The sequence below is a fragment of the Halichoeres trimaculatus genome, unplaced genomic scaffold, assembly GCF_033239565.1.
Source record: "Halichoeres trimaculatus isolate MK-OKI-2021-1 unplaced genomic scaffold, fHalTri1.1 fHalTri1_scaffold_10, whole genome shotgun sequence".
NCBI lineage: Eukaryota > Metazoa > Chordata > Actinopteri > Labriformes > Labridae > Halichoeres > Halichoeres trimaculatus.
In genome coordinates this window covers 8,276,525-8,290,532 of record NW_027437187.1, presented here as the reverse complement: position 1 = coordinate 8,290,532, position 14,008 = coordinate 8,276,525, and the positions used below count along the sequence as shown (strand labels likewise).

Here is a 14,008-nt window from a genome sequence, read left to right as displayed (position 1 = left end):
TTACCTCAGATTTTTCTTGGTAACCACCTGGTGTCTCTTTTTTTCTCCAGATAGTAAATACGAATCAGCCTGAAAGGTAATCTGTTTGTTGGCGTGGATTAAATTAATTGAAGTGTTTTCTCTCTCCATTGCAGACACTCTCTCTCCAGCGACAGATGATGGAGAACCTCATCATTGCCAAGGCTAGACAGGATGCTGTATCCTTATGTCGCTTTGTGTCCTATTTTTACTGTTTTAGAGAAGCCTCTGTTCAGGTACAGCTTCACAACTAACCAGATACCATTTGTTAATTTTCCTGAGTTACCTTATTGTTACCTATTGTTTTTCATCCCTGCTGTGAACTGTAACGGTGAGAGTTCCCTGATTTGATGTTAAAACATCCTCACTGACAGTTTTTCATCAGAGGATGATGCTTTGAAATTTTCCTTAAGGATTTTTGAAACATTAGCTCCAGCGGAAGATGGAGGAAAGAAGACTAAGACTGCAAGAAGAAGCCAACAGGTATACCATGTTTCTCCCAAAATTACTCAAACAGAGGAGATGTTTTTCTGTCTTTAGCTGCTGACTCTTTTTAATTACCATCCAAAAATAGATACGTGCTTTTAAGTTTGATTACCCTACAAAATGACTCAGATTCAACTTTGCGATCAAAACAAACAAACAGGAAATGGACAGGAACAGGAACAAACAAAACTGTTTGCTTAGTTGACCTATTTGTTCTGTAAGATTATTCAACTGGTTACTGATTAGAAGAAACAACAACAACAAAACACATAATTTAAGAATACTCTGCTTTATTTTTGTTGACTAAAGAGCAGTTAATTTAATGTATGCTGTGTCAAATATGATTTGTAATCTTTGTTGTCAAAGTGAAATACTTTTTGTCTTTTGGTGCTTGGACCCACATATTGTAACACTCCTTTGAGAACCTGCAGTGTCATCTCTTTGTGTTATCAAAGTGTGAGGCATTCAGTAGATTTATTGATTCCTCGTGTGTGCACGCTCCAAAGAGGGCTTAGCAAATACTGTGCTCCTACCAGGACGGGTGTCTTTAAAAACTTTCTTGTGTTTGCTATTACAGGAGATTTGCAGCACCTGGAGCAATGACTGCAGAGGAGCAAGAGCAGCGTATCCTCTATACAAATGTCCTGGAGTATGAGCAAGACCATGTAAGTATTTATGTGTGTTGAAGGGGCTGTGAGGAGTTTGAAAGTGATCTTGAAAAAGTCTCTCTTGTAGATCGTAAGCCACACTTTTAAATGAGATTATCAGCACCAACAGTACAGGTAACGGGTCATTTTAAAATGCTACGTCTTAGCTTTCTGATCAAGTTGAGCAAGACTAGATTGATTTACGGCACGTCCAGGTCTCTATGACAACACCACGTCTGCTGATGAAGTTTAGTAGTGAGTAGAGAGATCTGTGTTTTCTCTGCTGAAAACGATTTCTGTGATTAATTTTGTAGTGATGGTGGACACTGGAGCCTTACTGTCAGACAGAAAAAGGGCAGAAGAGCAGAAGAAAGATAAACAGGAGAGAGATACAGCCTGAGCTAAAGGCTAACACAGGGGCTAAACTGTTTGTGATAATGTTCATTCCAACCCACAGTCAGCAGTTATTCTGCAGTGGTCTGTTCAAACTTGAGAGTCTATCAAAATGAAGAGTGAGGTTACGTTAGCTCTGATTGGTAGATGACTGGTAGGACATAACCAGGATTCACTGACGTTACACATTACAGACATGTCTTAGAGCACCGAGCTGGCAGCTGTGTTAAGTATAAACAGCTACTAAACTACTTACAAACTGACTGTGTTTACTTGCTGTCATGTTAGCCTACAAATATGTCAGAGCACCAGGCTGCTGATAGCGCCACATATAGCCAGCTGCTACAACGTTTGCTTGATGTCACGTTTCAAACTGTAGCGCTGTGTAACTGTGCTGATAAATACCTTACCTCAGCATGTTGTATTTAGTAAAAAGTTGTCTTGAGCAAAGAAAATTTGTTTTGATCCGATCTCCATTTAACTCCAAATCAAACGCACACCTCACTAAAAGTCATTAACGACAGTGTGTGGAGACTTTGGGCAAGAAGATGGCGAAGGAGTCCAATTAAAACAGATCCTCCTCATAGCGTCTTTGATATAACTTAAATGTTTCCTGTGAGGTATTTATTCGTTTGCTTTTTTCAGGACTGGCCCAAGCAGTGGAAAGCCAACATGAAGAAGAATCCAAACAATGTCACATTAGTGTCAGGACTTGTCTCCTACCTGCTCAGGTAAGTGACTGCAGCATGAGCATTATGTATGATTCACTGTCCATATTAACACCTCATCCCACATATCATACACTGCACATGTCTGAACTGGTATTAACAGTCTCAAAAAGAGCTGATTTTTCTGCACAGCCTTGTAACAGCTTCAATGTCAGTACAAGAAGGAAGACACACCATGGTGAAATACAGAATTAAACTGATAAATACAGCGCTAAACTTGGCTAGAATAAACTGGTTGAAGTTATTGAATTTTTGTCAACTGCTCCCAGGCAAGACTGAAATGATTTATTTCCTTTTTGGAAGGGGAAGGAAAGCACCTCAGCCACAAAAAAGAGAAAGATACTTAAAGGATATTGGATATGACCTTTCTGTATATTCTTCCACAAAGACACGTGTAAGTTAAAATGTTGCTTGGTCATTTTTAATGTTTCCGATGACCACCTTGCTATCCCAGGTTTGTAACGTGCACTGTTTCTAAACTGAGGTTCACTCCTTCACGTTACACGTTACATGTTCATCAAATGCAAAAAGTCAGCAGCATTTTCATTTAGGAACTGATCTTAATCATATCTTCTGTTAAACCATGAAGCTACCACAAATCACTATTTTTCACTCAGACGGGGCCATATTTTACTTGACCAAAAACACAAATAAACGGACTCCCACCGAAAAAATCTGATATCGGTCTGCATTCACACTTTACTTAGAGAATTTTCAGTGCGTTACTTTCACACAAAAACACCGCTAGATAAGGCTCTAGTTCTCATTGTGTCGCAAAGTGCTACCTCCACTGCAGAGCCACAGCTGGCTACGAGACGCTCACCGCTTAGTGTATCAGTCCTCGCGCGCGGCGTGACGGATATAAACAAACGCAGGTAGTCCACCAGGACGACAAGACACGATGAGAACTAGAGCCTTATTTAGCGGTGTAAGTAACGCGCTGAAAATTCTCTAAATAAAGCGTGAATGCAGACTGATATCAGATTTTTTCGTTGGGAGTCCGTTTATTTGTATTTTTGGTCAAGTAAAAATTGGCCCCGTCTGAGTGCAGAGGAAACCGGCAGAGGAGCAGGGAGGGGGTGTTTGGTGCGAGCGCTCTGGGCTTCTGCTGCACAAAAACACTGCATTAGGGGTAATTTCTGCCCTAAACCTTGTGATAGGACCCAACTTGTTCCATCCCGGAGTGTCACTTTAAACTTCCTGTCCCACTTTTTGTATAAGACAATCAATATTGTCAAGATAGAAGAATTGACTACAACATTGATTTCCATTGCACTGTGTCCTTAGCCGGTCTGACCACCCGGTGGTGAAGCTCCTGAGGAAACACCAGTACAGGATTTACAACAAGCTCTACCCTATCGTCAGTAAAGGCCTGCCACAGAGTCCTGCGCTGCAGTTAAGGCCTTCTCGCAGCACTCACAACCTGCTTCATCCAGGTAGGCAGCTGATGAGGATTCATCACCATGAGTTTAACTTGGTTCATAATTATTTGTTCATTTTTGCAGTTTTTCAAAGTCAGTTTGAACTCCTGGGAGCTGTCAGAAGAGGCTTGGACAGACATAGGACAGGTTGATGATCTGAAACAAACTGGGTTACAGCTGTTATCACACAGCCAAAGTATTACACCCTTAACCACAAGATTGAGGGCTGTGGTACCTTCCCAACTTTTTACAAACTCATTGATCGTTCAGCAGCAGATTATTGACCTGACAGGTCAGGGTTTCCTTTAAGTTGTTCTCTTATTGTTTTTTTTGCTGAGATCAGCTGTGGCATCTGCAAACTCATAAACTGTGTTGAAGTCAGTTGCCAAGTTGGCCACACAGTTATGTCTAAAACAGGCTCAAAATAACACCAGATGTTGGTGTGTGGAGTCTGCCCATCATAGTGTGTAAGATCTGTGTGACAGTAAAGTCTTAAGACTTCTTGAGACGCTTTGAGGGAACTCTGGTCCAAACACTGACAAACACATTTGTTGTAAAAACCTGTTTTTTTCTGCTAAATACAAAGCCCAGGAACCCATGAAACATTCTGAGGCATCCAGGATACCGTACATTACATGTCACTGGAAAACTGGGGTATTTTCCTGTTGACCAGAGAAGTTTTGTCAATGACCTCATACTTAGATCTTTTTTGTTTCTTTGGGTTATGTGTTGATTTGATATCAATTAGTATGCTTTGATCTTGTTGTAATAACACACATAGCTACGGCTAAAAAACATCGGATACATCTGCAGTGCGTCTCCGTTACGTTACGGCAAAGGGATCAAAAAGGTTTCATTCAAATCAATGTGTCAACTCACAATGGATCCATTCTGTCAGTACGTCTGCGTGACTGGTTTGTTGTGTTGCAGGTAATACACAGCCGTCCTATTTTTGACGGACGTGGAGCTGTGACACATAAATCAGCGCAGGAAAGATCGAGCGGGACAGGAAGTCATGACCAGAAACTACCTAAAAACACCCAGAGACTTTCAAAATAAAACAGACCGTGTCAAAATTAGTTTGTAATTAGCTTGACCATGATGATAAACAGACATAATGAGAGGAGCCAGACCAGGAGTCAACAGGTCAAGTCAACACTGCAGACATATCTAGTGTATTTGAGGCATCAGTCTGAACAGTACCTTCAAATATTTGTTGATTCATTATTTTCTTCAATATTTCTATTGGAGTTTAAGAAACAAATTGATAACAGTCAAATAATTCTTTAATAAAAGCAGAATAAAACTAACTGAAACAGACCAAAATTATAGACAGAATTCCCTTAGTTATAGTTTTTGACAATATTAATAGCCTGTAGGATTTGAATTAATCCGACACATTTTCCCAACCAATTTTAGACAGTATTAGGCAGTTGTCAGTGCCGCACTGCACCATCATAGCGGTGTATGGAGACGAGCTTGTTTACTGCACTGACTGGCTGTGCTCTGTGCTGCGACCAAACATAGTGGAGCAAAGAATCAGAGCATCTGTAATAGTTTAACTGTTACAGAGTCCAAGTTTTTATGTATTGAAGCTCATATTATATTCAGGGTTCCAGCGGATCCTTGAAAAGTCTTAAAAGGCATTGAATTCACAATTCTAAAAATAAGGCCTGAATTGGCATTAAAAAGTCTTAAATCCAAATTTCAAAAGTCTTAAAAATTTGAACACAGTGGTAAGATTTATGTTAGTTTGAAGTAAAAAAAAATTAAGTAACATTTATCTGTTTTTCTAAATAATTTCCTGATTTACTCTCGTGGCAACATCGCATAATCACAATAGCGGAGCTAACAAAACGGTGATGTGGTTGCACCAGGAACTTTTAAAGCAGATGCATGTCTTGGTTCTACCTAGGGTGCCTGGAGAGAGAAACAAAAAAGGAAAAATTGGCAAAAAAAATCCAAGAGTGGCCTAGGAAAATTGATTATGGCAGCAAAATTGAGAATTAAATTTGAAATTAAATTTAAAAAACCATGAAAAAATTCCAAAAATGGTTTTGACAGTGGCCAAAAAAGATGAATGGGGGCAAATGGGCATAAAGTTCTAAAAATGGGTTTAAAAAAAGGTAAAAAGTGATGTTTTATGTAAAATAAACATTGGGTTAAAATTGCGTCAAACCCAGGTAATTCATGTGGTGTTTTTGTTTGTTAGTTTTGTTTGTATCAATTGTGGTTTGTTGTCTTGTTTTTCAATTTGATTTCCAATGTCATTAAAAAAGTCTTAAAAAGTCTTAAATTTAACTTGCCTTGAGCTGTAGGAACCCTGTATATTGTTTTTTCATAATTTATGTTAATATTATTTTTAAGTAATTTATGTCAACATTATTTTATACAATTTATGCTTATATTTTTTATACTAAGTTAATATTATTTTCTTGTGTTCAAGGCAGCAGCCAACAGTTCAGTATCAGCATCAACTGAGCAGTGAGCACTATGTTGGACTTGAAAATAAACAGTATTACAAAATATTTACTCTGACCTTTTTGAATCCTGCACCTGGTTAATAAGGTATGAAAAAACTAAAACTAAACTAAAACCAAGCCTCGTTGGAAAAATCAAAACTAAATAAAAACTAGAATGCCCGCTCTAAAACTAATTAAAACTAAACTGTAATGGAAAATGAAATGTCAAAACTAACAAAAACTAAACTATAATGACAAATCCTCAACTATTATAACCTTGGCTGCAGCAAGGTTAAAGTAGTTAAAGTTCTAGCAGTACAGGATGACGTCATGGTCAAGGAGGCATGCTGTCGCATATGAATATTGTTTGCGCATATGAACCAACGTACCTTTAGTTTGAAATGTTTGTGGTTTACAGAGACCCCAGGGAGGCCGGTCAGGACTGTGGGCAGTAGTGTTGGTGGCCAGAGCCTCAGCACTGGCTCATCCCCCTCTCTTTCTCATGACCTCCCAACAAACTGTGATGACGAAGAAGGGGAGGAGCCTCAGACACAGCTGCCTGTTAACCGTGACAACTCGTTTGAGGATCTGGAGCAGTTTCTGACCCAGTTAGACTGGCCTGAGCCCCATGGAGGTATGGATGATACTGGCTCATGTTTAGAGCAGACCGGTGATCCCTCTGTACATCTGGAACAGGAAGATGGAAACTTTCAGGAGCTGGAGGACAGAGCGCTGGCTGTGCACCTAAAGAACACCGTCAAAGATATTCATATTGCAATTGGTGAGCGTGGTTTGACCTTTAACAAAAACTGTTTTTTTGTCTGTCTGCCATTGATTACAAATTTTGGATCTAATTTTCCATCAGCAGTCAGAGTGAAAATGTCTGGTGATGACTCTGTTTCAGATCAGCTCCTGTCCCTGTGTTTGCTGTCATTTGAGTGCCTGAACACAGCCACCTCCAAAGATCTCTGCCTGGCCAGCATAGAGGAAGCCTTCTTCACGCCTCTTTGGAGCGCCCTGGTGGCTCTTTTCAGGTAACACTGTCTTCATTCTTCTGACCTGAAATATGACAAGTTGTCCAGAACAGATCCTGTTTCTTACTGCTTTCACAAACACAGTAACACAGAGGATCACAACCTCATACTGAAATAACACTGCCTTAGCCCAGCAGGTGATTAAAATGTAGGATGTTATAGGCTAACTTTGAGATTAAAACAAAACTTAAATAAATTTAACAAATCTCTAAGAGTAGTAAAGCCTATCACTGGCAGTTTCCACGCCTGTCTTACGTTCACACAATACCTGTGGCTGTTCCTCGTCTCCTCTGGTTCAAAGTAGCTCCACTCAGTAAAAGCCTTCAGTCTTCTTTTTTCACCACCTGATCCTTATAAGCCACTCTCCTCCTCTCCCTCAAACATCACACCAAGTCACATGGCATTGGCTGCAATAAATGACAGCATTAAAAAAATAAATCTGAAAGCCCAGGGGTGAAATGAAGCTTCTTAATGCAGTTGTTAGTGGTCTGCTCAGGGTTTGATTTGATTTTTATTTGTCTCAAACAAGCACATAAAAACAAACAATATTTGTAATAGGAAAAAAAAATAGCACACAATGATAAAGTGCGAGTTCGAGAAGGGGCTGAAGGAAGCAAAGCTTATCAAGTTCAGCCCCCCCTTACACTGTCGTATAATTTCATAATTCACACAATCTTAGTATAATAAAACAATCAACTTTAACATAAATAGAACCTTAGTGAAAAGCATGTTGACTGACTCAATTATTTGAAAAAATAAAAAAGATGATAAAATTAGCTGTCCAGTTCTTTATAGCAGAACAACAGTGTTTTTTGTGGTTACTTTTAAATTGTTCACTTTCTTAAGTCCTCTTCTAGTTCATTCCACAATTTTACACCACTAAAAGAGATGCACATACTTTTCAGTGTTGAATGGATAGTTGGTTGGTTAAATTTAAAATTCCCTCTTAAATTGTATGCTGCCTCTCTGACCATGAACATCATTTGGATGTTGTTTGGTAACAACTTATTCCAGGCTTTAAACAAAATCTGACCTGTTTTAAAAATTAAGTCCCAGAATTTTAAAATCCTCAATTTTAAAAATGAAGGATTTGTATCAGCAAGGTACTCAGCATGGTGAACCATCCTTATGGCTCGCTTTTGTGAAGTATAAATCTTTTGTAAAGTGCTTTTATATGTATTTCCCCATACCTCAACACAATAGGACAGATACGGATCAATAAGTGCATAGTACAACACCTGAAGTGACTTCTGATCCAACACATGTTTAGTTTTACCCAAAACTCCAATACTTTTTAAAACTTTGTTGCACAAATATTTAGTATGAGGCTTCCAGGATAACTTATGATCAATTATGACACCCAGAAAATTACTTAATTAAACTCTTTCAATTTCCACATTTTCAATTTGAAGACAAACCCCTTGCTTAATTTTAGAATTTCCAAATATCATGAACTTGGTTTTGTTGTTTAATGATAACTTGTTTTCATCAAACCATTGCTTTAGTTTTAGCAATTCCTTTTTGACTATTAATAATAGCTGCTGCAAATCCCCCCAGAGCAGAAAATATTTGTGTCGTCTGCAAAAACCACCACGGGGTGAGTGCACTGTGCAACAGCGTAAAACATCTCGTAATTACTGATAAACATTTATTGAGGTGTTTATGTTATAGGCTCATACACAAAAAAATGAAACACTGCTAACACTGACTTTAATCAAAAGAATGATGTCAACGGATCCATGTTAATGTATTGGGTTGGAAAACACTTCTCTCAAGTTGACCCTAAAATTATTTCAACTAACCTAAAATATTTACATGGAAACAGATGACAAGATAAATTAAATTAAAGTCATTGACCCATTTTTGAGTGTATCACAGAATCGCTATTTATTGTGCAGCCATATCTAACATATAGATTATTTTCCCTACATCAGCAGGGATCTTTTCTCTGATTCAGCCTTTGAACTGTAACTTTAGCTCAACCAATATTCATTTTCAAATTTTCAGTCAAACTAAAGATTATCTCTGTTGTTAGGATTCTCTGTGAGGTATTTCTGAGGGTATTTCAGGTCACAGTTATATTCAATATGTCTCTCTGTGAGATGTGTTTCCCACCCTTTTTTTAAATTAAAAAAGAAGAATCAGGAATGTTTGGTTGGATTTGAAAGAGTGAGCCTCTGGTTTGTTAAACGCACAGTGTAGATATCTCATTGGCCACCGTGAGGCAGCACTACTCCATCCTGCTCTTTAGGTCAGCTGCTGCTAAAACTCAATCTGCCTTCTTATAGTGTGAATACAATCAGATTTTACACACATTTAATACTCGTCTCATTTCTGACTGATATTTTAATGCACATGTACCTCTTCATGGTTGATCACACATTGCTATCTACAAATGTGTTGTGTTATTATTTACATGATCCCGATTTACTACACTGACTCATAAAATATATATTAAAAAAGATCCTAAAAGTCTGCAAATGATTTGAACCTTTAGTTTGTATTACTTGTTTTACTAAACCTCGTTCTATCTCTACTTTAATTCATTCATTTATTCATTTTATACAGTGATTATCCTGTTCAGGGTCCTGGGTGGCTGGAGCCTCACCTATCTGTCTCAGGGCGAGAGGCGGTTACACCCATGTTTTTTTATCTACGACATTGTTTCTATTTTGGTGTTATCTGTCTCCTGTGCTGGTGAGCCAAAGTCAATTTTTCACAAGGTTGACTAGAAAGAATTATACCATTATATTATACTATTCTATTCTATTCTATTCTATTCTATTCTATTCTATTCTATTCTATTCTATTCTATTCTATTCTATTTGAATGAAAATATTGCAAAGACCACAGGGCTTAAACCTAATAAATCTTGTTCCTTGGAAAGTGTTCACACATTTTGTTTATAACAGCTGTGAGGGGTTCATGTTCACAATAGTTGCATCACTTCACCTTTCAGTTATGATTTCTTGAAAATAAATCCTTTGGTTTTAAAATAGAATGGAATAATTCCTCATTATCCACCCAAGTGAAAGATTGGCTTTGGCTCACCAGCACTAGAGACAGACAGCACTAAAATACAAAAAATGTCGTACATAAAAAACATATTAAAACATACTGTTTTGGTCATAGAACAACAAACAAATGTGAAAAACAGACAGATCTTACATTTAACAAAAATCTATTTTCCTCTTGTTAGCTCTCCTGCTGGGTAGATTGTGTATAGGCTCATGGACAGAACAGAAACGTCAAAATATTGGTTTAACCAGACTCTCTGCCTGCAGGCACAGTGCTCATTGATAAGAAAGACTGTCAGTTCTGCAAAGTGTTTGAACAACACTTCCTTTTTCATACACCGCACGCTGTGGGGAAATGATCCAGCTGTTTTTCCCCTCTTTTTATCCATCCTTTGGCTTGGCTCAGCGTTTCCAGATCATTTTTACCCAGGGTTCACTTGTGGAGCAGTTTCAACCCGTGTTAGTGGATGAAGCTTTGTGCCAGTGTTTGAGAAGCTGCCACGTTCAGACGCCTGTGGCTCCAGACACTGGGGAACTCATAAAGATGAGAAGAAAACCTTGATTTGGAAAAACCTCCTTCCTCTTATTAGTGGGAGAACATGGCATTATGCTGACATTTTTTCTGTTTCTGGGGCGAACACTGTAATTTCCTGCAGTAGGCTTTGCCCTCTTTACCCATGATTTGATTTTACCAGGAGTTCACCAGGTCAGATTGAACTTTTAAATCCATTTACTTGTAACTCTTTGGAAACTATTAGCATAAGGAGTGCTGAATATTTCAAAAGCACTAACTGACTCATATTTTTTGAAAAACATTAAAAAGATGTTTATTTTCTCCACTCCTTCTCCTTTATTTTATCTATCTATTTATGAGAAGAACAGCTGTTACTTGTAATAAAAATGGCTCAACGTCAGTGAGCCATGAGATCTTCAGGCTTATATAACTTGAACAGTTGAGGTATTTTTATTCACCCCCTGTATTGAAGTCATGATCGGTAAAATCAGCCATGGAGACACAACTGTTTTGGTATGGAGCTGTAAACATGTTTGCATGTCTGCTGTTGATTTTAAAATGGACCTAATAGGGATTCAGTGGCTTTGGAGCCAACCTCAGAGCCTATCAAAGAGCTTGTAGTTTTTGGCACTTGCACAGTGGCTTTAGTTCTTGGCTCAGGAGGTTACCGCTCTGAACCAACCGCTCAAGATTCTTTCAACCTCTACTATTTTTCCAAATTACCTGCAATAAAGCTGCTCTTGATGTCGTCTTGTAATTAAATAGAAGTTGGAATTCCTGACTTATCTGCGCTCATTAAACATATCACGACTGGCAGTTATTGCAGCTTCATCTCTAAAACTCCTCATCCAAACATCTGGTAGTTTGCTTTATTTAGAAACATCTGTTGTTGAATACTTTATCCCCTGTCTTTCTTTCTCAGGAAGGTCCACAGAGAAAAGGAGCTGGCCTTCGAGATGAGTATGAAGCTGCTCAGGGATGCTTCACCTGGAGATGTCGGTGTTCCCTTGAAACTGTTCCCCAAAGACCCAAGCACACTGCAAGGTTCCTACCCTTACCAGTCTGCTGTTCAGGAACTCAAGCTACTTGTTACCGACTGCTGTCCACAGAGGAAGTTAGAATGTATTGGTGAGTTCAATCATATGTCTTCAATCACCTATATTAGTATCTGAAAGAGGTTGATTTTCATTGGTGACAAGTGATTCTAAATTTAGGGGTACATTTCATGTCTATGGGATGTACTTATCAATTTTTACTACATATGAATTTCAAGCAATGACCATTTTTACAGTGGGTCATGAGGTGATATTTCACTTTCAATTAGTGGTGCAACGGATCACAAAACTCACGGAACAGATCATTCCTCGCATCAAGAGTCACGGATCGGATCATTTTTCGGATCAGCAAAAAGCAAAAAAAAATAAATAGATAAACAAGTTTATTAAACACTTTAATTATTAAATTAAATATATGAAAGTAGTGCACAAGGCATATCTTCTTTATAACATAGTTATTAATGAAAAACAATTCAAAGTGCAAAATATAGGCATATCTCCTTCCTCTTAAATTTAACAATGAACCAAAAATCAACTTAAAGTGCAACAGCAACATAAAAAGGCATATCTCCTTTTAATATTGGTTGGAAGACCATTAATAAAATAGAACTCAAAGGTAAACATTAGAAGACATCTTCCTTGAAACAAGGAGAGTGAAAGAACCTGAGCTTATAATTTCAGATTTTTTTTTCAAAAAGACACGCCAGATATAAACAAACAGATATAAACAGCATGGGGAATGGAATGCAAAGTGAACGGCAGGTTGTCCTCGCTCTCATAATCACCCATCTTTACGTTGTTATTGCATAACTCGTCCTGGCAGACTACCTGCGTTTGTTTATATCAGGCACGCCGCGCAGACTGATACACCAAGCGGCGAGCACCTCGTAGCCAGCTGTGGCTCTGCAGCGGAGGTAGCGCCGTTTTACAACATGATGAGAACTAGAGCCTTATTTAGCGGTGTTTTTGTGTAAAAGTAACGCGCTGAAAATTCTCTAAATAAAGCGTGAATGCAGACTGATATCAGATTTTTTCGGTGGGAGTCCGTTTATTTGTGTTTTTGGTCAAGTAAAATATGGCGCCGTCTGAGTGCAGAGGAAACCGGCAGAGGAGCAGGGAGGGGGTATTTGGTGCGTGCACTCTGGGCTTCTGCTGCACAAAAACACTGCTGTAGGGGTCATTTCTGCCCTAAACCTTGTGATAGGACCCAACTTGTTCCATCACGGAGTATCACTTTGGGCACGGCACGGTGTGTATGGCCAGTGTGTCGCGGGGCGTTCAAGCTCTTCCTCTCCTCTGCTTGCCATGTCTGCACACCTCCCTTCTCCGCTTGTCAAAAGATGTGTGCGGACGAGCACACAGCTTTTTTCAGAAATCAATCCGCGGGTCACGTGTGTGCCAAACCGATTACGTCGATCCGAACGGATCATGGATCTGTAGCCATATATACATGAGGAGTGTTTCGTCTTTCCAAATGGAATCTGTCCGAATGACTTTTCAGAAAACAATAGTATACATGGAATTGAATATTCCAATCTCTGGTCTACATGCGCTGCTATAATGAAACAGAATACTCAATGGGGCATGCGCAGAAAAACGTAAACATCACAAGATTTATAAAAGCTGGAGGACGACAGTTTGTTTATCACAGTGTTGCAATACTCTGTATTGCGAGTTTGTTGTCCGTCCAGTCTTGATATTATGTTCATTTCTTTCAAAGTTTGGATCAAAAACAAACTTTCCGCAGCAGCCCAGTGCTGACTGCTCCCCGCCATTTTTAAAGTTGAGGAACGTCTCTAGTTGCGTCTTACGTCATATCTGAGCATGAACTGAAAGAACGTACCCTGACAACTTTCCGTCTGAGTTGATTCATGATACCTCAATCTGTTTGGGGAAAGGAATATTCCACCCCTGTGAAACCAATTAAATGTTTGGATTGGCACTTTTTCTTTCAGAATGAGGTGTATACAAAGGTTAAATTCTTTCCGTCTGAGCAAATAAACCAAATGCAAGCGGAATATTTGGGTCTATGTATAGATGGCTAATGATGATCTGTTGTACCACTACTTTCAATAAATACAGAAAGTTAACAGGTTTCATCATTTATTTAGCTAAAAATGTAAAAATTGTTTTGGAAATTGCAGTTTTTGTGTTCCCCGATTTCTCAAATGTCAAGTTTGCTTTTCAAAATCAACCCTAGAATACATGTTTTTGAATTTTATTTTCAGTATTA

At 38.6% G+C, this 14,008-nt stretch overlaps 1 protein-coding gene across 2 annotated transcripts in view; it reads left to right on the top strand.

Moving 5' to 3' along the window:
• vps9d1 (VPS9 domain containing 1) overlaps positions 1–14,008 on the top strand; it is a 47,939-nt gene that overhangs the window by 11,627 nt on the left and 22,304 nt on the right. For both annotated transcript variants that reach the window (XM_074676877.1, XM_074676876.1), the window contains 8 exons: positions 135–197; positions 449–501; positions 1,082–1,169; positions 2,190–2,275; positions 3,560–3,708; positions 6,574–6,936; positions 7,060–7,189; positions 11,643–11,848. In XM_074676877.1, coding sequence (XP_074532978.1) covers positions 135–197; positions 449–501; positions 1,082–1,169; positions 2,190–2,275; positions 3,560–3,708; positions 6,574–6,936; positions 7,060–7,189; positions 11,643–11,848 — 1,138 coding nt within the window. The remainder of the gene's footprint in view (positions 1–134; positions 198–448; positions 502–1,081; positions 1,170–2,189; positions 2,276–3,559; positions 3,709–6,573; positions 6,937–7,059; positions 7,190–11,642; positions 11,849–14,008) is intronic.